Source organism: Tribolium madens, unplaced genomic scaffold (assembly GCF_015345945.1).
Source record: "Tribolium madens isolate multiple individuals breed KSU strain unplaced genomic scaffold, Tmad_KSU_1.1 Scaffold_1;HRSCAF=32;Tcas5.2_LG8, whole genome shotgun sequence".
Taxonomy (NCBI): Eukaryota; Metazoa; Arthropoda; class Insecta; order Coleoptera; family Tenebrionidae; genus Tribolium; species Tribolium madens.
Genome location: NW_025400984.1, coordinates 3,303,329 through 3,326,118, shown reverse-complemented (window position 1 = coordinate 3,326,118; position 22,790 = coordinate 3,303,329). Strand labels below are relative to the sequence as shown.

Genomic DNA, 22,790 nt, shown 5'->3' with positions numbered 1-22,790 from the left:
TAAAATGAATTAAATTTTGAGAGTGTTGTGTGAAACACCGGAACGATTTGGGGCCCAGACAAGGCAAAAAAACACATTTTTTGTTATCACATTTTATTTCTTCCACAAATCAGTGTAACAATAGTGAATATTTTGCGATAGTTTTTATCACATTTAAAATTAATTTGTTGAAAAAAAATTTGATAATGGAAGACAAAAAATCAAGTGTCCTATGCTTGTCACTTTTTGTCACTACCTCACTTTCCAACGCTGGAAAAACAAAAATTGTGCATTTTTTGTAAGAATTTTTCATTGAAATTAGAAACAAAAACCCAAAAACTGTATTTTGTGTGGAAATTTGTATTTTGTGTTGCTCGCCTCGCCTTTCCCCCTAGATATTCTTCAAATCCCCCAACCGAGCCGTTGGCAGCACTGTTCTTACTCACACAATTTGTCTCCGTCTCGCGAGTGTTCGCAACCGTTACAAGTGTCCGTGTCTCGGATTGTGGTCTTTTCACTAAATAGCAGTGAAATTGTGTATTGGATATTCATTTTATCAGAATCTGTAAGTACAAATCACTCTTATCACTTTCACAGCCTGCTATCCGGTGGAAATTCCACCCGGATTGACATTGGCTAAAGCAAAATGGCCGATATTGATTTTGTCTAAAAGGCCACAAAACAGGAAAATCCGATTTTCCGGGTCGAGTTTACATCTGGGCGAGCATTTAACGCGTTTTCCTGCTTGATTACTTTGGCGGATGGGTGAGTGTCAAGTCGCGGGGTTTGAGTGGGGCTCAAGGGGGCTGTCACCCTTCATAGTCATTTGATTAAAATGGTACAAAGTACAGTCTGGAACGTGAGTAATGACGGCACCCCGGACGAGACTAGTAAACAAATGAACATTACGTCATCGAAACACGGCCAACTTTGCAAAACCGTTTCCTGTCATAATTACGGTAATATGATGCTCGTTTTGGGGGCTTCGCCCTAATTCTAATCCGTTTAGAGCGATTCTATCGATTAAACTTTGGGTTTGGCATCGAAATGTTAAATTCTTGCGATTTGTGCGTGGGCAAATGTCAAAATCGTGTTTTGTTTTTTCCAGGTAATGCAATAGAAGATTACTGAAAGTCGAGCCCCGGAACATTAACATGAAAATGGTTCTATCTCAACGCCAGCGAGAGGAGCTGTAAGTAACAAAAAAAAAAATTATTCATATCTTTGTCGTCAACTCATGTATTTTTTATCACACCAGACACATTATTGTGCACTTTGTTGTGTAGATAAAACAAAATAAATTCGGGTTATCGGTTGATTTTTCAATTGAAAACCTGTTTTTGCCGTTATGGACAGAGTTCAAATCAAGGAGGCTTTGATCATAACAGCTGTGAAATAAACTGTCATTATTCATGGCCGACTGAGAGAAAAAGAATTCATCTTGCGATATGCAATACCGTTGGAAATTACGCGTTTTACGGTAAATCTTATTGCACTTGGGACGAAAAAACAAATTACGATACGTCGTGTGTTATATTTTCACTTTTAGAAAGTCCGAAAATTCGTCGAGTCGCACGCTGAATTATCAAACAAAAGAAAAACGGAATTTCAAATTTCTCTCTCAGGATGTGAGTAATTAAAATGTAGGGGAGGTCGGGTACAGTTATGGTTTGTAGGGATTAACTGTAAGAGAGTGTAGTGAACTTGAAAGTAATTTTCAGGTTATCTCGGTCAATCGACTTTCAGAACGCTCCAAGGAACGCAAAAAATAATGCGAGGAGTGGTTCACAAATCGGAAAATTCATTTATTAGAATATTTTAAGGGAGTTGTCCTTGCGATTCGTAGGCGGCGTTGCTTAAAAATCAATACACAGAGACGTCATTGCGTAGTTACGAACGCGACCGTCTTTTATGTTTTTTTCATTGCCAAGGTGACGTTTGTTTTGTTTACGAGGGTGTTAAAATAGATGCAACGCCGTCTTGGATATTTTTGATAATTGCAGCGTAATGAACTTGAAGATTACATGTTTGTCTGGCGGATGTCTTAAAATATCTCTAGATTATTGAGAGAGCAACAAAAAATTGATAAATGACGGGAACTGTATTTTTTGTTAATTAACTTTACGAGTTGTTTATTGTTCTAATTGACTAAAATTGGTTAAGGATTGAAAGTTAAAAGTGAAAGGTTGTATTTAAATATTAGAAGTGACAGATGATGATTTAATTAGTGCTAATTTTGGAGGGGGATTGTGGGTCACCGATAAAATTAATTGCAAAAAATTGTCATTGATAAAACAGATACACATTTTGTTATAAAATTCCAATAAATAGTCATGGAGGTCAGTCTGCGTGACCGCAGAGAGGATTTCACTTTTTAAACAGGTGCTGACTAATAAAAAAACTATTTGTTTAAAAACAGTAAAAAATTATTGCCAGTTGATATATTTTGTAATAATGGAGTTGAGAAATTTTTTTATTGCACAGATTAAATTTTTGCTTCGTTTTTGTCTATAACAAGTAAACTTTCGAGCAAATCGAGGATACTTCCTGTTACTTCCGGTAATTACAAATGTGGGAAGAAAATTGAAATTACAAGAACATTACACGGTTTTAGTCATCGTCTTTTTCCCAGTTCATAAAAGTCGTTTTTTTTAATCTAAATTTTAATTCAAAATTTGGCCCTAATAATTAGAATTTTCGACATCAATTTTCTAGATTTCTAGATCATTTTACGTACGACAATAACAATTTTGATTAAATTGAAGTTTTCATATTCTCACAAATTGTCAACTCGAATTTCGAATTTAACAAAATAAGTCTTGCGGATTTGTATTTTTCAAGCTATTTTACATGAGAAAATACAATTTTGATTAAATTAGTTTTTTACAAAAATCTTAAATGTTAGATTTCGTTTTTAATAATTTGAACTTTTGACAAAATTTTTGAAACTGAATTGTAGCGGAATAATTTTTGCAGATTTGGATTTTTTAAGTTCTTTTATCAACCAATTTTAGATTAATTTTGGTTTTTCGGTTTTTCACAAAATGCCAAAATTTTGAGTTTTTTTATGTTTCGTCATTAAAAATTTAAATTTTTAACAGTATGTTTGAAATTACATTTCGTAGACTAATAAAAAATTCTTATTATTACCACCTGTATGTAAAAATGACCTCTTTTACAAGTTTAAAAAAAAATAAAAAATTGTTTTAATTTTGTTTATTCACAATCAAACTAAAAATCAAATTACCATAAATATGGTATTTCAACTTCATTTAACAATGGATGTGAAATATACAATTCAGATAGGGAAGTAGTCACTTTTTTGTCGTTTCAGGTTGGGAAATGGCCCCTTCCCAAACCGAAAATGATAAGAAAGTGACCACTTTCCAACCTAAACTGTCATATGTCATATTTTTCAAAATTCGATATTTTTTATTGGCTTTCTGTTCTTTAAATATGATTGTGAATAAAATACTATACAATTGTTGGTCGTTATTTCGTGCCTTTGTCGTCAAATTTCGCTTTGGTAATGAAGCACTTTTCTCCTCAATATGTAATCTACTATTAATTTAAAAAATGATAAAATGCACTTTTTTATTTTTATTGCAAATTTTTACCAATTACAAAAAAATGCTACATAATTAAATGAAAAATAGAAAGTCTATACCGGTCATTGGGCGCAAATTAGATCACAAATTATTTAGAAAACTTGTGTTAGTGACTTAAACAATGATTCTTCTTTTTGAGAAACTATTAGTCGTCTGTATTTTGTTTAAGTTAAATAATGAAAATTGAATGATATAATAATACTTCAATAATTTTATTATTCAATGAAAATTCGTGTTCTTAAGGCCATTCTATGCAAAACCAGGTAAATTTTAAGTGAATTGTTCTTTTTTTTTGTTTTTACAAAATCCAGTTTTTAAAGTTGCATATGAAAAAAATGATTTTTTGTCAATATTTTCAAAATTATCAGTGATAAGATAATCTTTCTTGTATTGTATTTTACTGTTATTTGAACTTGCTAGTTTTTAATTATTTCAATACAGATAAATATATTTTTTTTATATTATTGCAAAATTGAGACTTGGTATTCGCTTAGTTTGCTTTTGTTTATTTAATGACTCTTTATTGATTTTATGCAAAAGCCTTGAGTTCGTTTGTTATTTTTACGTCGTTTGACCGTGAGCTATTGATTCAAGTAAATTTTCTTTGGTTAAAATTCGTCTCGTCCTCAAATCCTCACAAAGCCTCTTTACATAACACATTTATTCAAAAAATTAATTTAACATCTGTGTTTATTTTATTACATCAGTTTGCATTTTTTACAGTAACAAAGCCATCGCTGATTACCTCGGTAGCAATGGTTACATGAACGCATTGGAAGCGTTCAAAAAAGAGACAGACATGCCCGGCGAACTCGAGCGCAAATTCGGCGGTCTCCTCGAAAAAAAATGGACTTCAGTGATACGTCTCCAGAAGAAAGTCATGGAACTTGAATCGAAACTTCACGAAGCTGAAAAAGAATACATCGAGGGGGCGCCAACTCGCGGAAAACGTAGTCCAGCCGAGTGGATCCCCCGACCACCTGAGAAATACGCCCTGACGGGTCATAGAGCCCCCGTCACTCGTGTCATATTCCATCCGATGTTTAGTCTTTTTGTATCGACGAGTGAAGATGCAACGATTAAAGTGTGGGATTTCGAAACGGGGGAATACGAGAGGACCCTCAAAGGTCACTCGGATGCCGTTCAAGATGTCGCTTTCGACGCAACGGGAAAATTATTGGTGTCTTGTAGCGCTGATATGTCGATAAAATTGTGGGATTTCCAACAGAGTTACGAATGTATCCGAACAATGCTCGGCCATGATCATAATATATCGTCGGTGGCGTTTATGCCGGCGGGGGATTTCGTCGTGTCGTCAAGCAGGGATAAAACGATTAAAATGTGGGAGGTTTCGACGGGTTATTGTGTGAAAACGTTCACGGGACACAAGGATTGGGTCAGAGTGGTGAGACCATCGCCGGATGGAAGCCTCCTGGCGAGTTGTTCTAATGATCAGACTGTCAGAATATGGCAGGTTTATACGAAGGAATGCCGAGCCGAGTTGCGAGCACACGAGCATGTGGTCGAATTTGTGGCATGGGCCCCGGATTCGGCGGCGAATGCCATCAACGAAGCGGCGGGAGTGGATAACAAAAAGGGGGCGCATATGGGGCCGTTCCTCGCCTCGTGCTCGAGGGATAAGACAATCAGGTGGGGAATTTTTTGGTGTAGAAAGTGTAGCATTTAGGGATTTTTTTTATTGCAGGATATGGGATGTGGGCGCGGGAGTGGCTCTCTTCGTGTTGATCGGTCACGACAATTGGGTTCGAGGGGCTGTTTTCCATCCCGGTGGTAAATTTTTAGTGTCGGTTAGTGACGACAAAACATTGAGAGTTTGGGATTTGAGAAATAAGCGCTGTTTAAAGACGTTAGATGCTCACAAACACTTTTGTACGTCTGTAGGTGAGTTTGTTTGGGATTTATTGTTGTTGGTTTTGTATTGATTTGTTGTTTCAGATTTCCACAAATCACATCCTTTCGTGATTTCGGGAAGTGTAGATCTAACGGTGAAAGTGTGGGAATGCCGTTAACTTTTTTTTCACGGTTGGAGTGTAATTTAATTATTTAAGCCAAAACATTTATTCCTTTTTGAAAGGTTTTTATTTAGTGCAAATTCAGTTTTTTGTGATTTTTTTTGTTTCATTAAAATTGGATTTAAGGTCTGGAATTTTTTTCTTTTCATGTGTGAATGATTTGTAGTTTCCGTTTAGAACAAAGTTTATTTTTGTTATCTTACGATCGGTCTTTTTTGTGATATATTTTTATTAGAAACTGAAAGTTAGTTACTCTTAAATGCTTCAGATATTTAATAAACAGGCAGTGGATATTGATGGAATTATTATTGACAGTTCTCGATACTCTTGTTTATTATTTTCTTTTGTTTTTTATCGAGATGTGTCAGAAATAAGTTCATAAAAAAATGTAGAGCTTTTTCAGTTCAAGTTTTAGACACTATTTATAGGGGAAGAAATTAATATCATGTTGGTATTAATTTTTTGACATTTTAATGACAGTTGCAACTAGTTAGCTATAATAATCTCTCAATGTAGAACTTGAAAATGTATATTGCACAAGTCCCGCTTAAATCATGGAGAATTATGTATTTTTTTAAATACTCATTTCATATCTTATTAATTTCCAGTAATTGTTTTAACAAAAACATCCTAAAATCGCTTGCTTACCATGTATAGTGGCACAATGTTCGTATATAGCCTTACATTGTTTTTTCGAGTAGGATATGTGAATATTTTCTTCTGTATATAAAAATAAAATTGTCTCCTTACATCTTTTTTTATTGCCAACTCGACCTACAAACCCAAAAATCAATAAGTTTGAATTTGGCGCGAGACTAAAATTGTCAAATGCATTTGACATTTGCGCATGCGTAATTGAGAATCTGGTTTTTAACAGAAAGTATTGTTTATTTTGCAAAATAACAATTTTTGAAGATTTGTGACGAATTTTAAGACCGCGACAACATTTTTCTCTGTTTGGGATTAATTTGTTACATGGGAGCTTCATAATGCACCTTGACGAAGACCTAAAGGAAGATCGGATGGATTTTATCGAAGAACAAGTAAAATTCGTAAAAACCGAAAAAGAAGGTCCTGACAGGTGGTAAAAATAAGCTTGATGTCGTAATTTATCAAAAATCAAATTTCTTACAGCAAACATTCATTGAAAATAAGCACAATGAAGATGAAAATACGTGAAAAACTGATCACGCCCTCGAGACCTGTAAATTCCATAAAAAATGTAAATATATTAAAAAAAAGACCGCAACCCGGAAGTGTTACGATTAATAATGAAAATAAAACTGAAAATTTAAACCAACCTAAGGTACAAATATCAAGCCCCGTAGTGACGAATAAGCAAAATGGTGTTGGTTCATATTATTGTGTTAGTTCATATTCTGAAATTGAAAGAATTAAGGCCGAGTAAATAGTTTTGTTGTGTTTTTTTTATAATTATGAGAATATGTTTTTAGAGAGCGAAAGATTAAAGTTCAGGTTAGGTCTCCACCAAAGTCAAGGCAAGTAAAAACAGTTCAAAATCTCAATAATGATTTTTATTTCAGTTCAAATCCTGGCAGCAAAATCAACAATTTTAGGTATTTTACCCCCAAAAAAGTCTTGTTTTAATAGTTTTTTTCAGGCCACGGAAAGCTGCAATACAGTTTAATGAACAGCACTTGAAAAATCCATTTGCAGCGAAACAAATGTGGAAAGTTGCCACTTCAGTAATAGAACAACAGAGACGAATTATAAAAAATTTGGAAACCAAAAACGAGAAACTTTGTAAAAGAATTAAACTACTAGAAGCCGCGTTCAACGACATACAGAATTCATCAAACAAATCCGGAAATTGTTACATTATACTCAAAGTATTATTTTTCCATTTCTTTGATTTTTGTTAATTGCGTTTTATTCCAGAAACCGGGCAATTATGTCATCCAATGGAGCTAATCACGTCACCGAAGTATGTTCGATAAGTTTTTGTCTTAAATAAAGCGTCTACAACTTTTTTTCGTGTTTTATTTCATTCTGTATAATATTTAAAAACCTTGATTATGGTCCACTGTAATTTTGACAGTTAGCGCTAAAACTTTGACAGTTGTTGGTCTTCCTAACCTCACATTAAAAATTCTATTTGTTTTCGGCGCAAATTGAAATAAAAATTTACTAATTACGTCACTTAAGTCTATTGTATAAATGTTTGTGTTAAGTAAAAAAAAGTTTTAGTCGAGTTTGCAAGACTAGTTATGGTCCACTGTAATTTTGACAGTTAAAAGCTGAAACCTGAAACAGTCATCATAACCTTACACTTACGGTTTTGTACGTTTTTTGTACAAATTTGCATTAAAAATTATGTGAAAGTGATCGCTTTGTTTTTATTTGTGATTTTAGCAGTTTTATTAAATACAGTCCCTATGGCCACCTCGTCCCAAATCGAGACCTACGTAATTGACGACGACGAGGAGCCCCACACCTCCGACCTCGACGAAGAAGAGAACCGTTTCCACAGCATAAACTCCGCTCTAGACAAGCAAATCGCGCAAGACATGGAAGCCATCCGCAACTACATCTCCGAAGCCCCCCCGTTTGACCCCATGAAGAAGCGGATCGAGTTTTTCAACAGTATGGATACATCGCACATCGACCGGTACGTGGACAGGACCGTGGACCCCATTTTGTGCCAACACACGGGTCTGGGGACCATCAAGTGGCACACCTGCACCCAATGCGACTTCAAAGCTGAAAACAAGGCCCAGTTGCGGCAACACGTCATCATCAAACACACCGAGTTGGGGAAATTGAATTGGTGTGTGTGTCAACACTGCGAATTCGTGTGCCCCACCGAGGCCGACATGGCGAAGCACAGAAAGGGGGCGCATGAGAACAGGTGCAAAGACTGTGAAATGGTGTGCGCGACGGAGCCCCTCATGTTGAGACACAGGGCGCAGGAGCACGGGCTGGAAGTGTTTGATTGTAAACGGTGCGATTTTGTGACCGAAGTGAAGGAAGATTTGACAACACATATTTTGACACATGCCAAGTTGAATTTCAGTTGGTATAAATGTGAAAAGTGTGTGTATAGAACGGTCAAAAAGGCCACTTTAGACAATCATATAAAGCGAAAACATTCATTTTTTTAGTTTAAGAATTTACAATCAGAATTTTTGATTTACTTCTATTTTTTACCTCAAATAAAATACTAAGATCGCATTTGTGTTGAATTTCATTTCAAGTCGTGTGATTGGTCAAAGCCGATCACATGGTCTTATTACAGTTTTCTTTAATTTAATATTTTGTCACTAAGTTGGTAGAAGTGGAAAAAAAACAAGTGGGTGCACATAAAATACTTTATTTGAATTATACAGATCTATCTACACGTTATAAGAATAATTATATTACAACACTCTCAACTATACATTATTTCCAAGCGAAAATGTGCCTTATAACACTATTGCAAAAGCATTGCTATAAGAAAAAGCATGCATTATTTCGTGGACTTAACAATGGAATGATGCAACAATTTCAAAAAATATCTCATAAATAATACTTTTACAATAAATTGAATAAAAACATTGAAAACAATTGATAATTTTTAGTGACAAGTGACCGAATCACTGTTCTTTCTTATTAGTGGCTTGGCTGTAACTCGGTGGATTTTCCTAAAAAAACAGTGTTTTTTATTTTAAATTATTACGATTGGCATCCCTGACTTACATAATACGCTGGTGGGGGCACGAACGCCATCTGTGGCCGATTCGGATCATAGTAGGCCGATTGTGCGGCCTCGGCTGCCTTCGCATCTTAAATAAAACAAAAATTCGTAAATTTGACATTTATTTGACAATTGACAACAATCAACGCCCTTGATAATTACCTGCAGGTGAGGCAAATCCAGCCGCGCCCCCTTGAGGTGGATAACCCCCTTGGGGTGGATAACCACCTTGCGGGGGCGGATACCCTCCCGGTTGATAGGCGGGGTTTAGACCCGGATACGGGGGTGGCGCTTGTGTCATGTAAACTCCATCCGTCGGCGGATTATCAGGAAATTGTTGACGGGGTGGCACCCAACCGTAGTAACCCTCAGGAGGCGGGGCGTAAGCTGGAGGTGGAGCCGCATACCATTCGGTATTGGGGGGGACGTACGGTGGTGGGGCGTCGTTGTTCATTCCTCGCGTCGCTAGAGGGAGCGACAGTAGCGATCAATAATTACACGTAATTACGCGAAATTATCGGTAATTACAGTAAAACAAGTGACAGTTGTTTGAATCATGGCCGACGAGAACATTCTCGAGTATTTCGAACGCGAAAAATCAGTGAAAATTCCAACACACATCAAAAATCTCCTGTTATTTGCTGGTTTCGACAACAAAATGTCTTTATCGAAATTCGAGAGTGAAGATATCGACGAATTGGTGAAAATCGGCCGGGAAATCATTCCACATGTCATCGATCGCGTCCTCCATGAAAAATATCTCGGAATTTTCGCAACCGATCCTCGATTGTTTTCGATATTTTCCGGTCATCGAAAAATCCTTATCGAAATGTCACAATTCTATCGTAATTTTCCATCAAAAAAGCGTCACACTAGTGACACCTGTGACACACCAACGAAACGTAATAGAACAGACGAACATCGCGATTTCGAGGGAGAAAAACAAAACATTTTTGCACTGCTTTCTAATTGGATAATAAATTTTTGCTCACGCAATTTGACCAATGAGGAATCGGCACACGTGACACGTGAAATGTCTAAAATGCGAGTCGAAATATCAAACGAGGATTCGAATCAATGTTTTGTCACGTGTTGTGTGTGTCTGAAAGACGTGAAGATTTTCAGGAACCAGAACGGATTTTGGATCATGTCGAACATTCATAAACATTTCAAGACGCATCTGAATACGATTTCCAACAAGAAATTCAGCAAAAATATCAGCCTTTCCAGCACGATTGCCAACCACGAGTCGGACTCGGCCGAAATTAGCGAAATCAAAGTGGAAAATGACTCGGAATAATAACTAACTATGGGTAATTCTAGCAATTACCCGAAATTCCTCACCTATTGTACCTATTTTGCTCAAGAAAATGAAACTAAATAAAAAATTAACACTGCAACACTTGCGTTTTCGTCCTGATTCGAAACGAAACTAAATTTAAAGCAAATTTTACCGATAGTTTCACTTGTTACACCACCTAAATCGGCTAATTGAAACAATTAAGCTTAATTATAATTAAATTTGCAATTTTTATTACAAAATAATTTAAATATAACAGAGTTTCGATTCTATTTCCCGTTAGGTATTTTTTTTGGCTGAAATTCATGAAACTTGAAATACCAAGGTCACTTGAAACAAAAAAAATCAGGTTGCTTAGCAACGGACCCGAAACAAAACAAGATCTTAGACGTCTTACAAGTTCACGTGATGTTTTTATCATCGCTCACTTGATTAATCGAAAAATAACGTGCGAAATGTTTTTTCCGGTGATTAGGGCAATAAAATCACGATTTTCGCTTTGCGAAACGTTGCGCAATTTGTGAACTCACCCAAATAGGCAGCTTTGAGCATCGCTTGTCCGAAATCGATGGCCCCCCCGCGCTTGAAAGTGAACTTGAACTTGGCTTCCCCAATCCAGTTGCCGTTTGGTTGAGCCCGGACTTTCCCCTTGATGTAATTCGCCCCAAAGACCGGTTGTTCAATCTCCACCTACAGCCCCCTTATTTACAAATGTTTAACGAATGGGCGATACACAAACCTCACTCAAAGTTACGAATGGGAAACTGAAACTCTGCATTGCGTCGTTGCCATTCTTGTTGTTGAAGATGAGTCGATGAGTGGTTAGGTAGAAACGGCCGGTTTTGGTGCCCTTGAATGTGGGGTCCCCCTGACCCGACCATTCGATGCTGACGTCGTCGGCGAATAGCAAAATCCTGGAAATGAGACACTAAGGGGGCGACGTGGGGCAAAAAGTGGTACTTACCGCTCACCGGCGTGTATTAAAACGCCGCCGTTTATATGAGCCGTGTTTACAGACATTTCGAACTGTTTCACAATGAGATTATTTGTTTTTCTAGAAAAATTGTCGATAACTCCCTGATTTTGACAAGTGACATTTGACGTGACGTTTAAAATGTCATTTGTACAAAAACAAGAGAGGGGGTAAGTAAAAGCACAATTAAGGCGCGATATTCAATTTTATTAATCACAGTACAAAGCCAGAATTTGGCTTATTATTAATCACATTGTAATAATAAAGATCCAACACTGACATCTCGCGATTGGGCACAACCCTACAACAAACCCATCAGAAAAACGCCGAAAATACCACAATTTTACCCACTTTTGGACCTTGGTAGGGCCCCTGATTTGGTTCCACCGCGACACTTTATGCCTATTATGTACCATTAACCCCAAAACGGAGACCCAAAGCGCGTAATCGAGAATATCATGCCGATCGACCAACTTCTCGAGGAAAGTCTGGCCCAAACTGAGATTCTCGCTCGCCAAACAAGCATCAAAAATATCCCCGAAATATTTCAAATAATTCTCGAATAAAAATCCGGTGAAAACTCCAGGTTGTGAGGTAAACTCATTGATCAGTCGGTCAAAATCGTAAGCGATTCGGCCATTTTCACCCAATTTCGGATTCAAGACCCGGCCGAGGGCATGAAAAAGACCCAAATTTTCATCACGTGACATTATTTCCACTGAAGAGGAATTATCACGTTTGCGTTTGGTTCCGGGTTTTTGCGTTTGAGTTGTTGGCAAGTCTGAAGTTCCTGGAATTTTCTTGTGAAAATTAGGAAAAAAAAAATTTTTTTTACCTAAAAGAGCGGCAAAATAATACTGATTTAAGGCACATTTCAAATCGCCCATTGACGTCGAAATGATGGCAGAGACTGTACTTTGGGCCGGAATTTTGAACAAATCGAGATTCTCCTGAACAAGGTTTTGAGCCCTTTTAAGGGCAATTTTCATCAAAGTTGGGGCGCAACCGTTGAAACTAATCGTCGAAATTTGATATTTAACCCTTATTTCTTCACTAAATAATTTATCGCTTAAATTAATTTTATTATCAAACGTGTCCGTGCAAACGAAAATGACTGGATAATTCCCTTTGTAGTAACATTCCCTTGAAATAAAAACAATTATTAATTGTTTAAACCCCAAATTATGCCCTAATTACTCCAAAACTGTTCCAAACTCGTCACAATTCCTCAAAAACGTGTTTGGAAACTCCTCAACTAAAATAACTTTCTTACTTCCAGTAGAAAACAACGAATTCCATTTAGACTCGGTCAAAAACTCCACAAATCGAACCACTTGATTGGGCCCCCGACACACCTCAAAATCCTGATCCAGGGGGTTCACCCACTCTGTAATGTCAATTGACAATTTCTTACATAAAATTTGAATCGTGATCGACTTTCCCGACCCCGGGGGGCCCGTAACCAGCAAAAACTTCGCATTCGGCTGAAATTCAATGTCACACAACGATTTAAAAGCGGTCAATGACTCACAGATCTGTTTTTATTATCGCAGACGTTGCTTTGTAACCAGTGCTCAACTTCGGCGATTTTTTTCGAATGGATGGCCAAATCCGGCACTGTCTTCGGCGCTAAGCGTTGGTGAAAGTTAAAGCTGCGTTTTTTAGGCACCGGAGACGTGACTGATGTGTCTTTTTTCGACGCGTTTGCAAGTTTCGCTGGGGGGGCATTATGGTCCGTTTTTTCCGGGTCGAGAAACAAACCTAACCATTTCTGCAAAACATAAGCTTTTATTACCGAATTTGTTCAGTTTTAAAGACACAGCACACACATTTCCGGTTTTTTTCATGATTTCAGCTGAGTTTGTTTCAAATTTGTTGACATTTACAGTGACAGTCAGGCTGGCCAATCAACAATTTACATTAATTGAATTACTATTTAAAAATAATAAACAGCTATAAAAACATTTTTTTAATATAGATGTTATCGACTAGTTAATTTTTTTAATTTCCGCAATTTAAATAATTTAAATCGCTTAAAATTAATAAATTCAGTAATCGTGTCAGTGTTGCCAATCCATAACTCACACAACTGTCTCAATTTTGGGGTTAAGGTTTATTTCTCGAAAAATTCATTTTTTGGCCCTATTTCTCACAATGTCGGTGGAGGACAAGCTCCAAATGGGCCCCAAGCCGGGAGTGACGTACCCCTTGCAAGTGATTTACTGTGGCAACTGTTCAATGCCGATTGAGGTTAGTTGTCACCCCCCAAATCCCCTCAAGTTTAATTTTTGTCTTAGTATTGCGAATATTACCCCGAATACGACAAATGTAAACAATGGCTCGAGCGCAATCTGCCCGACGAATTCGAAAAAGTGAAAATCGGGGACGAGGCGAGTGAAGGAGGCGGCGGAGAAGAGGAAAAAAAGCGTCAGAAACGTGGGGGCAAAGGCATGATCAAGGCGAAGAAGAAGGAAGACGGGCCGAAGCAAGTGTGCGTATCGAGGGCCCCCAGAGGCAAGAAGAAGTCGGTTACGGTGGTTACAGGGCTCAGTGGATTTGGTAAGGGGGCCTGGAGGGTGGTTTTTTATGTTTTTTTTTTTTTGTAGATATTGATTTGAAGGTGGCGGCGAAGTTCTTTGGGACGAGGTTTGCGTGTGGGTCTTCAGTCACAGGGGAGGACGAAATTGTGATCCAGGGGGACGTCAAGGATGATTTGTTTGATGTGATTCCCGAGAAATGGCCAGAGGTACCACAATTACGGTAAAAAGTCACTAAATAGTGACACTTGTTTTGTTGCAGATTGATGAGGACTTGATTGAGGATTTGGGTGACCAAAAACGATAACTTATCACAAATTCGTGGATTTATACTTATTACCAATACAGTTGTGTCGTTTTTCAGACCATTGTTTCATAATTACAACAAAAAAACCCTAAAATTATTCCTGTTCCTGTGTTGTGTCATTTTCCACACTTTTCTGAATGTGGGGGAAGTGTCGAAGCATGATTTGTAAAATCTGTTCGACTTGTTCTTCACTTAGCCTTTCTTCGCTTTCTTCAATCATCTGAAAAACAAACTTAAAAATTGTCAACATTTGGGGAACACCAACCAATTGGATCTCCAAAGCCGTGGTTGGGGGCGAATTAATTAACATCAATTTCTCATTTTTGTTCAAATTAAACGCTTCCAAGTCTTTCAAACACTCGACAATTGATTCTGGAGTTTGTTGGGCACAAGGAGTATTTTCCAAGTATCGCAAAGTCTACAAAAAGCCAATGAATGAAAGTTGCCTTTTTTCACCCCCAATAATCTAATTACTTCATACGTAATCGTTGCTAACTGTCCTTTATGTTTTTTTCGACTGTCTTTTATCCGTTGTAGATGTTTCATAACCTCAAAATTACTCAAAGTCGCACTGTTTGCATTAACACTAAAAAACATACAGTAATGATAAATTATCCAATTGTAACCACTTTGACTCACATTTCCATTACAATTTCTGTTTAAATCAAGTGAAAAATTGTTTTTTTTATAATTTTCAAAACCCCAATTTAGTGATAAATCAGAAAACCCTAAAATTTTACAAATATGGCTAGACTTCCTAACCTAGCTTTTGCGAGAAATTTTTCGAAATTTTCGTGTAGTTTTGTGAGACCTTTGATGACGACCCAATCGCGTTGTGAAAAAGCCCTAGACGAGCTTTCCAAAAATGCCTATTACGAGAAATATGCTGACAAGATCGCCAAATTACAAAAAACCTCCCCAGAGGAGTTCCTCTCTCGAATAGACGGCCTCAAAAAGACCAAAGCCCCGAAAAAGAACCCCGAAACGATCACCGAAGGCAAGTTTTCGCAATTACTAAACCCGAAGAAGCCCCTCAGCTCCGTGGAAGCCTCTGAAGCTTCCTTGGACAAAGTCATGAAACTTGACTTGATTAAGGATAAAACTCCGGAAGAAATTAAGGAAATCTGGCATCAGTACCACATCCAGAAGAATTACATCTCGGCTGTTGTCCCTGCGGATGACTATGCCGAGTTGGAGGCAAGGGGGCGCCAATATCCCACGTTTCTTTTTCCCTTGCCCCGCAAAGAGGGGTACGAGTTCATTATGGCGCAATTTGAGGGGAACTGTGTGCACTTTACCCCCCTTTTATACTATCAGGTGCACAAAGAGAACGCCCCTGAGTGTCTCACAATGACACATTACACCGAACTAAAAGACGAGAAGAAAATTGTCTTGATGAGGGGGGAGTATGATAAGAATGTCATTGATTTAAAGGAGGCCCAATGTCTCGCAAATCAGTTACAATTGTATTACGTAAGACCCACGGGGGCTCACTTGGAGCTGCTGGAAAGGTTCACCAAACGCCCGGATGAGTTCAAACACATGGATTTGATCAAACAAATCGAGAATTTGTCCTTGTAAATATGTAATTTATTTAATTGTAAAAATAAAATTATAGTAACATAACCTCACTTTTTTGTTCGATTTTTGACCCGATTTATATGCCTAGTTTTCTTGGTCATTTTCCTATGTTCTACGCATTTTTTTTTTCAACAAAAACGCGTATTTCTAGTAAAACATCAAAAACAACGTTCTATTTGACTTTTTACCCTGATTTTTAACCCTAACTTCTAACTCAGATTTTCCAAAGAACATAATTTTTTTAGGAAAATGAGTCGATTTTCAAGTTTTAGTCGTTGAAGTTTGTTGAGTTTGAAAAACATCCCATTCCCTTTTCAAAAACACAAAAAATTGGAGAAAATGACCTGTTTTTAAGCCCATTTTATCTGTTGAAATATCAGTTTTTTATGGAAACTACCCTATTTTTTATGGTCTTTTTAAAAATGTGAGCCAGATTTTTTTACCAAAAATAAGGAAAACTAACCCTATTTTTATAATCCCTTAAAAAATGTGAGCCAGACGTAACAACTGAATCTGTTTTTTTTTTAATGCATAAAACAGAGGAAAATGACCAAGAAAACTAGGCATAATAATCTGAGTTAAAACATTACACATATTAGACTACTAAAATTGAAAATCAATTAGTTTTCCAAGTCTATATCAAACAAAATAAAGAACCATCTGACACACTTCTGTGGAAATTTTAAAAACCGAATTTCATAAAAATTAGTTATTATTTAAAAAAATATTTACTAACTCACAACTATAGAAATGTCAGGAACAAATAACGAAAACAGTTTTTTTTTTATTTTTAAGTGTAAGTGTTTTAAGTGTTTTTTTTTTTAATTCTTAAGTGTAAACATTTAAAAAAATACGTTGATGCATAATGATAATAAAATACTTCCAATTATTAAAAGATTTTTACTTTTTTTGACATATTACTGAGTGTGTATGAATTATAAAAAAGTTTTTTAAGTAAATGTAAATGTTTTTTAAGATGTGTGAAAATGGTACCAACTTACCGGTTCAACTCCCCCAGATTGAAATAAAACAGCCCCATTTTACTTAAAATAATTTATTAAAATTATAGTAATGATCCTCAAGGATGAAAATGAAAATGAAAATCCAACTTTAACTTTCAAATCCTCAACCGGAAGTGATGACAATGTGAAAATATTGAAACTTAATAATCAGACAAATTCTTTACAAATTAATTTCGCCGCAATAAACTACCACCATAATTACAATATTTCATCAGCTACTTGTACTTCTAAAGACACTAATGAAACACAGAATTCTCACTTTTTTGTTAAACATAATAATGATGCATTTTTATTAAAAATTAAAAATTGGATTCTAAATTATAGGACATTGCTTTCTCAGAAGGCCATAAATGAATTATTACATATTTTAAACAATGAAGGCTATAACTTTCCAAAAGACGTTAGGACTTTGTTAAGTACTCCACGTTCATGTAAAACTTTAAATATAACAAACGGTGAATATTGTCATTTAGGCATTGCAAATGGTATAAAAAATATTTTAAAAGATACAACCACTCTAACAGAAAATCAAATAGTAAGTATTAGTGTAAATATAGATGGCTTGCCACTTACCAAAAGCTCTACAAGTCAACTTTGGCCAATTTTAGTACCTGTAGATTCAAATAATGGATGTATGAGTGAACCTTTCATAGCAGGCGTTTATCACGGGGCAAAAAAACCTGAAGATGTTTCTGAATATTTAGACTACTTTGTTCGAGAATTAAAGAGTTTGAATCACACTGGAATAAAAATTAATAATATTTGTATTTTTCCTAAATTAAGTCGTCTTATTTGTGACGCTCCAGCTAAGTCTTTTGTTTTATGTGTAAAGGGTCATACCGGGTACCACGGCTGTACCAAATGTATAGTTGAAGGTGAATTTTTAAACGGACGAATGACGTTTCCGAATATTAATTCACCTTTACGAACGGATGAGTCTTTTAAAAATAAAACGGATGAAGATTATCATCTTTCAGTGAGTCCACTCGAGCAATTAGATTTGGGTCTTGTTAGCCAAGTACCACTAGACTACATGCACTTGGTGTGCCTAGGCGTAATGAAATATTTGGTGCTATTTTGGATTAAGGGTAAAAGAAATGTTAGAATTCCTGATAAAAATATGGGTAAATTAAATGAGCGGATAGCAGTTATTAAAAAATGTATTCCACAGGAGTTTATGAGACTTCCAAGAAAATTAGATGAAACTGACAGATTTAAAGCAACTGAACTAAGACAGTTACTATTATATACCGGTATCTTTATTTTCAAAGACATTTTAACCAAAGACCAATTTATGCACTTCATGACTTTACACACTGCCATTAGAATTTTATGTTCTCCCCAATTATGTCTTCAATACAATGATTGGGCAGCAGATCTACTTTGTWATTTTGTCAGTAATTATGGAGTTTTATATGGTTCTGAATACATATCATACAATGTCCACAATTTGGTGCATCTTCCGAATGACTGTAAAATTTATGGATGCCTTGAGAGGTTCAGTGCGGTTCAGTTTGAGAATTTTTTGTATAAAACAAAAAAGTTAATAAAATTCTCTAGACACCCACTGCAGCAACATGAAACTGAAAATACCACTGGTTTGAATGAAAGTATTACATGCTTCCGAAAACTAGTAATACAAGATTTTGAAATCATTGTTAATGATAAGGATAATTGTGTGTGTCTAAATTACGGTAGTGTTTTATGTAATAGCAACATTTTTCAAGATATTTAAAAAAACATATATATTTTTGGGAAAAAGTTTTTAGTATTGTCCGCACTATATAAAGAACCAGGCGACTSTAAAGCATTGTTTAATATAATGAAAGCACAGAATTTATCTACAAGTTTTTCAAAAATAAAATATGACTGCATTAAAAACAAATGTTTAAAATGTCCTCTAGAGGATGATGGATTTATGYTTGTACCATTGATTCATAATGAAATGTCAGAATTTGAATAGTAAATAAAATTCGCCATTCTCAAAAACATTTCAAAGGTAACTTGACCCACATTCTTTTATGTATAGTCTTTATAATATATTTAATTGCAAAAARACACTTACCCACAACGGTAGAATATTTTAGTGAAACACTGACCAGAACACAAATATCAATTAATTTTTAAAATTACAAGAATTAATTAAATGTTTGGCTATATATTAGATTTTAATTCTGTGTAGAAATTGTAATCAGTATCGGCAGAGTAATAGGCAATTAAATACTAATGAAAAACAGACAATTTCTCCATGTTCTTTATTTCAGTTTACTGTCGTGGAATTTATTGATTCCAAAGCCATTTCCGCTGTTCCACGCAGGTGACTAATCGAAAAAAATGAAGATTTTTTTTTGTTCTTGGCCAAAAACACAGTGTAGAAAAAATATAAAAAAATACAGCGCCTCAAAATGATTGGGAGGTGTATCCTGTCAAAATTTTGTTGAAAACCAGTGTTTCCTATTTAAATGCTCTGGAATTAGAAAAAAAGAAAGCAAATAAGAGAGAGAGCGAAAGTGATATATCTACATCTGATAATGTGGACAAAAACATAAAACGAAAAAAAAAGGAAAAAAATATCCAGACTTTATAACAACAAATGATCAAGATTGTACATCAGAGAGCGAGGATGGTCTACTTGCACCACCACCAAAAAATGACCACTACTGAAGAAAACGTGCCACTATTGCCAATTATAACAAATGCAACCAATGAGCGTCAAAATATGGATAATGAAACTGACTCACGGCATGAAACTGACTCACAAAATATGGGATCCGATGATACTTGTAAGCCCGAATATAACAACTTGAAAGACAGTGACGTTTAAATATAGTAGATTTTTTAGTATCTATTAGTTCAACTGATTTAATGCCGCCGCCACCTCTACCGGATGTTCCGAATATACTTGAGGATCATGTTGATCAAAATGAGGAGCGTGATGAAAATCTAAATAAAGGTTGGTAAAATAACACTTTTTTTGTTATTWTATCGGTTATGTTTATCATTATCATTTTTTTACGATTTTGTAGTAATTAGTTAATTACATATAACCACTTAATTTCTTCATTATAAAAAATAATGCTGTGTAATTTTTTCATTTTAGATGAATCCATCATAGTTGACATGCAGATGATCGGTAAGTGAATATTGATTTGTAAGTTCTTAACAAATATCTTATTATTCTTTGCTTTTACTTTTAATTACCCACATTAATTTTAGATTATGACTTATATAAAAAAATTGATGATGTTTTAAGAAACACTGTAAATAATCAAATATTACTAGAAAGAATTGCAATAGCAGTTGAAAGAGGGAATACGGGAACCAATTCAAATTCTTCCAATATCCAAAATTTTGAAACTGTGCCCAAAAAACCTTTTAAAAAATATCGAGAGCTAATGCTTTTTGAACAAAAAGTTATAGCTTCAGAAGATGCTCAACGGCAACTGGTACATAAAATAAGAATTACATATATTTTTTGATTTATGTAATTTTTTAGGAAATGGCTCTGGGGATCCACTCAAAATGAAAACATAAAGCGAGGTTTAAAAATAATATTTTCAGACAAATTAGCGAGAAAGTGCTCGTGGTACGGAAGAAGAGAGAACCACAAGATTGGAAACCTCAAGGTTATACAAATTTTGAAAGGTATAACTACTTACTTCACCTAGTTATATAAGTTGATTTTTATATAGTTTGATACAATTATTTTRTGCATTACTAAAATCTGTTTATTCTACTTTACAGCTGCCGTTCGAAGAAACTTTAGTACAATGTTAGACAAAGAGTTTGAGGACCACGTCGCGGTATGGTTGCGGCAAGCCAATTTGCGTTACCAAAGAAGTCAAAAATGATTATACATTTATTTACTTATAATAACATAACATTAAGCATTAAGTGATCCAGAAATCTGGAAACTATTTTTTTCTGGCAATATTCAATTTTTGATTGTCTCGCCAGAAAAAAAATCGTTTCCATACTTCTGGACCAACCTGTAGTTTTGTTCATTTTTGATTGATTCAGAATTTTGCTGTTTTTGTTTTTCTAGAAAATTTTGTTTTTTTTTTACTTATAAAATTACATATGTATTGCATTGTTATTTTTTTTTGTTAGTTTTATTGTGACAGAATTTATTGTGAATTTTTGTTTATTTTTTAATAAGATTTTATTTTATATAAATGTACAAGTTTATTTTCCCTTTCACAAAAGCAGTTTATTTAAGTTTTAAGATTTAATAGTGATTTAAGGTGAACGAATCCCTCGCTGTATTAACTGGTGAGTATATAGTTTCGTAGTTCACTTTATAATTTTTTAGATCCTTCAGTATATCATCTTTTCGGCAGGGTTAGATTCATTTTTAGACCATTATATTCATTTTTGTAAGTTATTGAATTCTTTAAACATTTATTGATAGGTAGAGTCACATTTTGCTACCCAGTGTAATATAAATGAAACATACGTAAAACATTTTTTACGGCTCTCTTGAGATGTTTTATATATGTATTAATAAAAGCGTTACCTATGAAACATCTAAGAGGCGGACATTTCCCTTGTAGGGGATGTTGCAGACATCTTACTGCAACTTGTGGCGGAATGTTTCATGAAACAAACTGATGGTTTCAGAAATGTCTCAGATATATAAATGTGTTTACTGGGTAGGCACTTGATTGAGCTTAGAACTTCTCTTTCGGCTTCCTGAAAACTTTCCCATTTTGCGTATCCTCCAAACAGGGAATTTGCACTAAATTAAAATAAATGGTCCCCATGATATGCGCCGTCGGTGATGGATTCTCCTTGAGACACGAGTACAACTGATCGTCGCACAAGCAATGCGATTTCGTATATAACGAATCATTCGTGATGTTATATCTTTGCGAAAAAGCCCTSACTTTGACGGGGCACAAATCGTGAGCTCTGCAACACTTATCGACGGTGGGTTCGGCCCCCAGGTCGTAGTAGTCCTTGGCGATGTCACCCGTGCCGCACCATTTCMTCCCTGYAACGCCTGTTGTAAAGAGAGCAGTTGGTAGGAATGGCGGGGATTTACCGGGGATGATGCCGCTGAGGAGGACAAACGGGTTGTTGGCGAGGATTCCCCGYCCAGCGATCGGGTGTGCAGTGATGTTTTTGGAAAGCTCGTGGGCTGATTTGCTGTCTTCGACTTGCTGGCATTGGCGCATTAAAGTTGTCATTTCTTTGAAGGAGATTGCGACGGAGCGGGAGACGTGCTGGAAGTCTCCGAGGGCCTTGATGGCGTCTTCGGGCTGGCTAAGAGCAAAAAAATGTCTTTTTAATTTTTTTCATAAAACTTATTTTTGTTTTTTTTTATCAAAGTAATAAAAACCGATGAAATATAGTGCGATCAAAAAGTCTTTCTATCAAGTAGGCGTATGCATGGGCGTCGTTACAAATTTTGGAAAGGGGCAACCTCATCGCAGTTTAAAAATACATATTTTATTACAAACACAAAAACATGTTATACAAAATAGGAACATAAAACCATATTTTTTCTAACGGAAATTATACATGAAACCATAAGACAGGGATCTCTAAAACGATAACTTGGAGTATAAAAGTGTAAAAGTTAAAAAAATATAAAAAATAGAAAAATTATAAAAGCATAAAATAACACAAATCAGTAAATAACATGAACTAATAAATACTAAGAAAAATGTAACACTTGGAAATCAAAATATAAAATAAAAACTCTTTCAAAATACATTCTAAAAAACAATAATCAATAGAAATAAAAAAATAAA

The 22,790-nt window shown here is 35.5% G+C and overlaps 9 protein-coding genes across 13 annotated transcripts; 5 read left to right on the top strand and 4 right to left on the bottom strand.

The window, feature by feature from the left end:
• The first annotated feature begins 393 nt into the window (after positions 1-393).
• Positions 394-6,369, top strand: LOC123016280 (lissencephaly-1 homolog). Of its 2 annotated transcripts, none has more exons than XM_044416577.1 (5): positions 394-544; positions 1,088-1,171; positions 4,311-5,237; positions 5,293-5,489; positions 5,544-6,369. In XM_044416577.1, exons 2-5 carry the CDS (start codon positions 1,134-1,136, stop codon positions 5,615-5,617), a joined length of 1,236 nt encoding a protein of 411 aa, XP_044272512.1. In that variant the 5' UTR covers positions 394-544; positions 1,088-1,133; the 3' UTR covers positions 5,618-6,369. The 2 variants fall into 2 exon arrangements, with proteins under 2 accessions (XP_044272512.1, XP_044272514.1); XM_044416579.1 differs by lacking the exon at positions 394-544 and adding an exon at positions 629-744.
• Positions 6,370-6,465: 96 nt separating this feature from the next.
• Positions 6,466-7,610, top strand: LOC123003834. 4 transcript variants are annotated; one of them, XM_044396850.1, is made up of 6 exons: positions 6,466-6,704; positions 6,755-7,024; positions 7,075-7,119; positions 7,165-7,197; positions 7,242-7,470; positions 7,520-7,610. In XM_044396850.1, the coding sequence occupies exons 1-6, from the start codon at positions 6,610-6,612 to the stop codon at positions 7,550-7,552; spliced, it is 705 nt and encodes a 234-aa protein (XP_044252785.1). In that variant the 5' UTR covers positions 6,466-6,609; the 3' UTR covers positions 7,553-7,610. The 4 variants fall into 4 exon arrangements, with proteins under 4 accessions (XP_044252785.1, XP_044252784.1, XP_044252783.1 ...); XM_044396849.1 differs by having other exon boundaries at positions 6,466-6,701; positions 7,075-7,197; XM_044396848.1 differs by having other exon boundaries at positions 7,075-7,197.
• A 120-nt stretch (positions 7,611-7,730) lies between these two features.
• LOC123003788 (zinc finger Y-chromosomal protein-like) lies at positions 7,731-8,812 on the top strand. The gene is made up of 2 exons (XM_044396781.1): positions 7,731-7,921; positions 7,994-8,812. Exon 2 carries the CDS (start codon positions 8,017-8,019, stop codon positions 8,740-8,742), a length of 726 nt encoding a protein of 241 aa, XP_044252716.1. The 5' UTR covers positions 7,731-7,921; positions 7,994-8,016; the 3' UTR covers positions 8,743-8,812.
• Positions 8,813-8,935: 123 nt separating this feature from the next.
• On the bottom strand, positions 8,936-11,722 carry LOC123016412 (WW domain-binding protein 2). Its single transcript, XM_044416789.1, has 6 exons — positions 11,579-11,722; positions 11,354-11,528; positions 11,145-11,304; positions 9,477-9,779; positions 9,317-9,402; positions 8,936-9,261 (listed from the first exon to the last, which is right to left on the bottom strand). The coding sequence occupies exons 1-6, from the start codon at positions 11,632-11,634 to the stop codon at positions 9,214-9,216; spliced, it is 828 nt and encodes a 275-aa protein (XP_044272724.1). The 5' UTR covers positions 11,635-11,722; the 3' UTR covers positions 8,936-9,213.
• Positions 11,723-11,773: 51 nt separating this feature from the next.
• Positions 11,774-13,576, bottom strand: LOC123004531 (cell cycle checkpoint protein RAD17). The gene is made up of 6 exons (XM_044397870.1): positions 13,417-13,576; positions 13,119-13,358; positions 12,785-13,071; positions 12,423-12,730; positions 11,939-12,377; positions 11,774-11,888 (listed from the first exon to the last, which is right to left on the bottom strand). Exons 1-6 carry the CDS (start codon positions 13,432-13,434, stop codon positions 11,801-11,803), a joined length of 1,380 nt encoding a protein of 459 aa, XP_044253805.1. The 5' UTR covers positions 13,435-13,576; the 3' UTR covers positions 11,774-11,800.
• Positions 13,577-13,642: 66 nt separating this feature from the next.
• Positions 13,643-14,487, top strand: LOC123004533 (density-regulated protein homolog). The gene is made up of 4 exons (XM_044397872.1): positions 13,643-13,837; positions 13,885-14,146; positions 14,194-14,333; positions 14,387-14,487. Exons 1-4 carry the CDS (start codon positions 13,742-13,744, stop codon positions 14,429-14,431), a joined length of 543 nt encoding a protein of 180 aa, XP_044253807.1. The 5' UTR covers positions 13,643-13,741; the 3' UTR covers positions 14,432-14,487.
• Positions 14,433-15,208, bottom strand: LOC123004535 (DNA-directed RNA polymerase III subunit RPC9). Its single transcript, XM_044397873.1, has 4 exons — positions 15,071-15,208; positions 14,906-15,017; positions 14,697-14,849; positions 14,433-14,651 (listed from the first exon to the last, which is right to left on the bottom strand). Exons 1-4 carry the CDS (start codon positions 15,076-15,078, stop codon positions 14,526-14,528), a joined length of 399 nt encoding a protein of 132 aa, XP_044253808.1. The 5' UTR covers positions 15,079-15,208; the 3' UTR covers positions 14,433-14,525.
• LOC123004532 (ATP synthase mitochondrial F1 complex assembly factor 1) lies at positions 15,124-16,057 on the top strand. Its single transcript, XM_044397871.1, has one exon. It carries the CDS (start codon positions 15,176-15,178, stop codon positions 16,010-16,012), a length of 837 nt encoding a protein of 278 aa, XP_044253806.1. The 5' UTR covers positions 15,124-15,175; the 3' UTR covers positions 16,013-16,057.
• A 5,638-nt stretch (positions 16,058-21,695) lies between these two features.
• Positions 21,696-22,464, bottom strand: LOC123004076. Its single transcript, XM_044397191.1, has 3 exons — positions 22,376-22,464; positions 22,079-22,299; positions 21,696-22,027 (listed from the first exon to the last, which is right to left on the bottom strand). The coding sequence occupies exons 1-3, from the start codon at positions 22,462-22,464 to the stop codon at positions 21,705-21,707; spliced, it is 633 nt and encodes a 210-aa protein (XP_044253126.1). The 3' UTR covers positions 21,696-21,704.
• Positions 22,465-22,790: the final 326 nt, after the last annotated feature.

What these genes read in the sequence shown, in the direction of transcription:
- LOC123003788 (XM_044396781.1), top strand. Translation starts at nt 8,017, where the DNA reads ATGGCCACCTCGTCCCAAATCGAGACCTACGTAATTGACGACGACGAG.
- LOC123004535 (XM_044397873.1), bottom strand. An exon ending in TAGCAACGATTACGTATGAA is followed by an intron (nt 14,850 to 14,905) that starts GTAATTAGATTA and finishes GGCTTTTTGTAG; the next exon opens with ACTTTGCGATACTTGGAAAA. An exon ending in CGGCTTTGGAGATCCAATTG is followed by an intron (nt 14,652 to 14,696) that starts GTTGGTGTTCCC and finishes TTTGTTTTTCAG; the next exon opens with ATGATTGAAGAAAGCGAAGA.
- LOC123016280 (XM_044416577.1), top strand. Translation starts at nt 1,134, where the DNA reads ATGAAAATGGTTCTATCTCAACGCCAGCGAGAGGAGCT. An exon ending in CAACGCCAGCGAGAGGAGCT is followed by an intron (nt 1,172 to 4,310) that starts GTAAGTAACAAA and finishes CATTTTTTACAG; the next exon opens with TAACAAAGCCATCGCTGATT. An exon ending in ACACTTTTGTACGTCTGTAG is followed by an intron (nt 5,490 to 5,543) that starts GTGAGTTTGTTT and finishes TTGTTGTTTCAG; the next exon opens with ATTTCCACAAATCACATCCT.
- LOC123016412 (XM_044416789.1), bottom strand. Translation starts at nt 11,634, where the DNA reads ATGTCTGTAAACACGGCTCATATAAACGGCGGCGTTTTAATACACGCC. An exon ending in TTAATACACGCCGGTGAGCG is followed by an intron (nt 11,529 to 11,578) that starts GTAAGTACCACT and finishes TCTCATTTCCAG; the next exon opens with GATTTTGCTATTCGCCGACG. An exon ending in GCTCAAAGCTGCCTATTTGG is followed by an intron (nt 9,780 to 11,144) that starts GTGAGTTCACAA and finishes CGCTCCCTCTAG; the next exon opens with CGACGCGAGGAATGAACAAC.
- LOC123004531 (XM_044397870.1), bottom strand. An exon ending in GCGATAATAAAAACAGATCT is followed by an intron (nt 13,072 to 13,118) that starts GTGAGTCATTGA and finishes ATTGAATTTCAG; the next exon opens with CCGAATGCGAAGTTTTTGCT. An exon ending in TTATTTTGCCGCTCTTTTAG is followed by an intron (nt 12,378 to 12,422) that starts GTAAAAAAAATT and finishes AGAAAATTCCAG; the next exon opens with GAACTTCAGACTTGCCAACA.
- LOC123004532 (XM_044397871.1), top strand. Translation starts at nt 15,176, where the DNA reads ATGGCTAGACTTCCTAACCTAGCTTTTGCGAGAAATTTTTCGAAATTT.
- LOC123004533 (XM_044397872.1), top strand. Translation starts at nt 13,742, where the DNA reads ATGTCGGTGGAGGACAAGCTCCAAATGGGCCCCAAGCCGGGAGTGACG. An exon ending in TACAGGGCTCAGTGGATTTG is followed by an intron (nt 14,147 to 14,193) that starts GTAAGGGGGCCT and finishes TTTTTTTTGTAG; the next exon opens with ATATTGATTTGAAGGTGGCG. An exon ending in TTCCCGAGAAATGGCCAGAG is followed by an intron (nt 14,334 to 14,386) that starts GTACCACAATTA and finishes GTTTTGTTGCAG; the next exon opens with ATTGATGAGGACTTGATTGA.
- LOC123003834 (XM_044396848.1), top strand. Translation starts at nt 6,610, where the DNA reads ATGCACCTTGACGAAGACCTAAAGGAAGATCGGATGGATTTTATCGAA. An exon ending in AAAGAAGGTCCTGACAGGTG is followed by an intron (nt 6,705 to 6,754) that starts GTAAAAATAAGC and finishes AATTTCTTACAG; the next exon opens with CAAACATTCATTGAAAATAA. An exon ending in ATTGTTACATTATACTCAAA is followed by an intron (nt 7,471 to 7,519) that starts GTATTATTTTTC and finishes GTTTTATTCCAG; the next exon opens with AAACCGGGCAATTATGTCAT.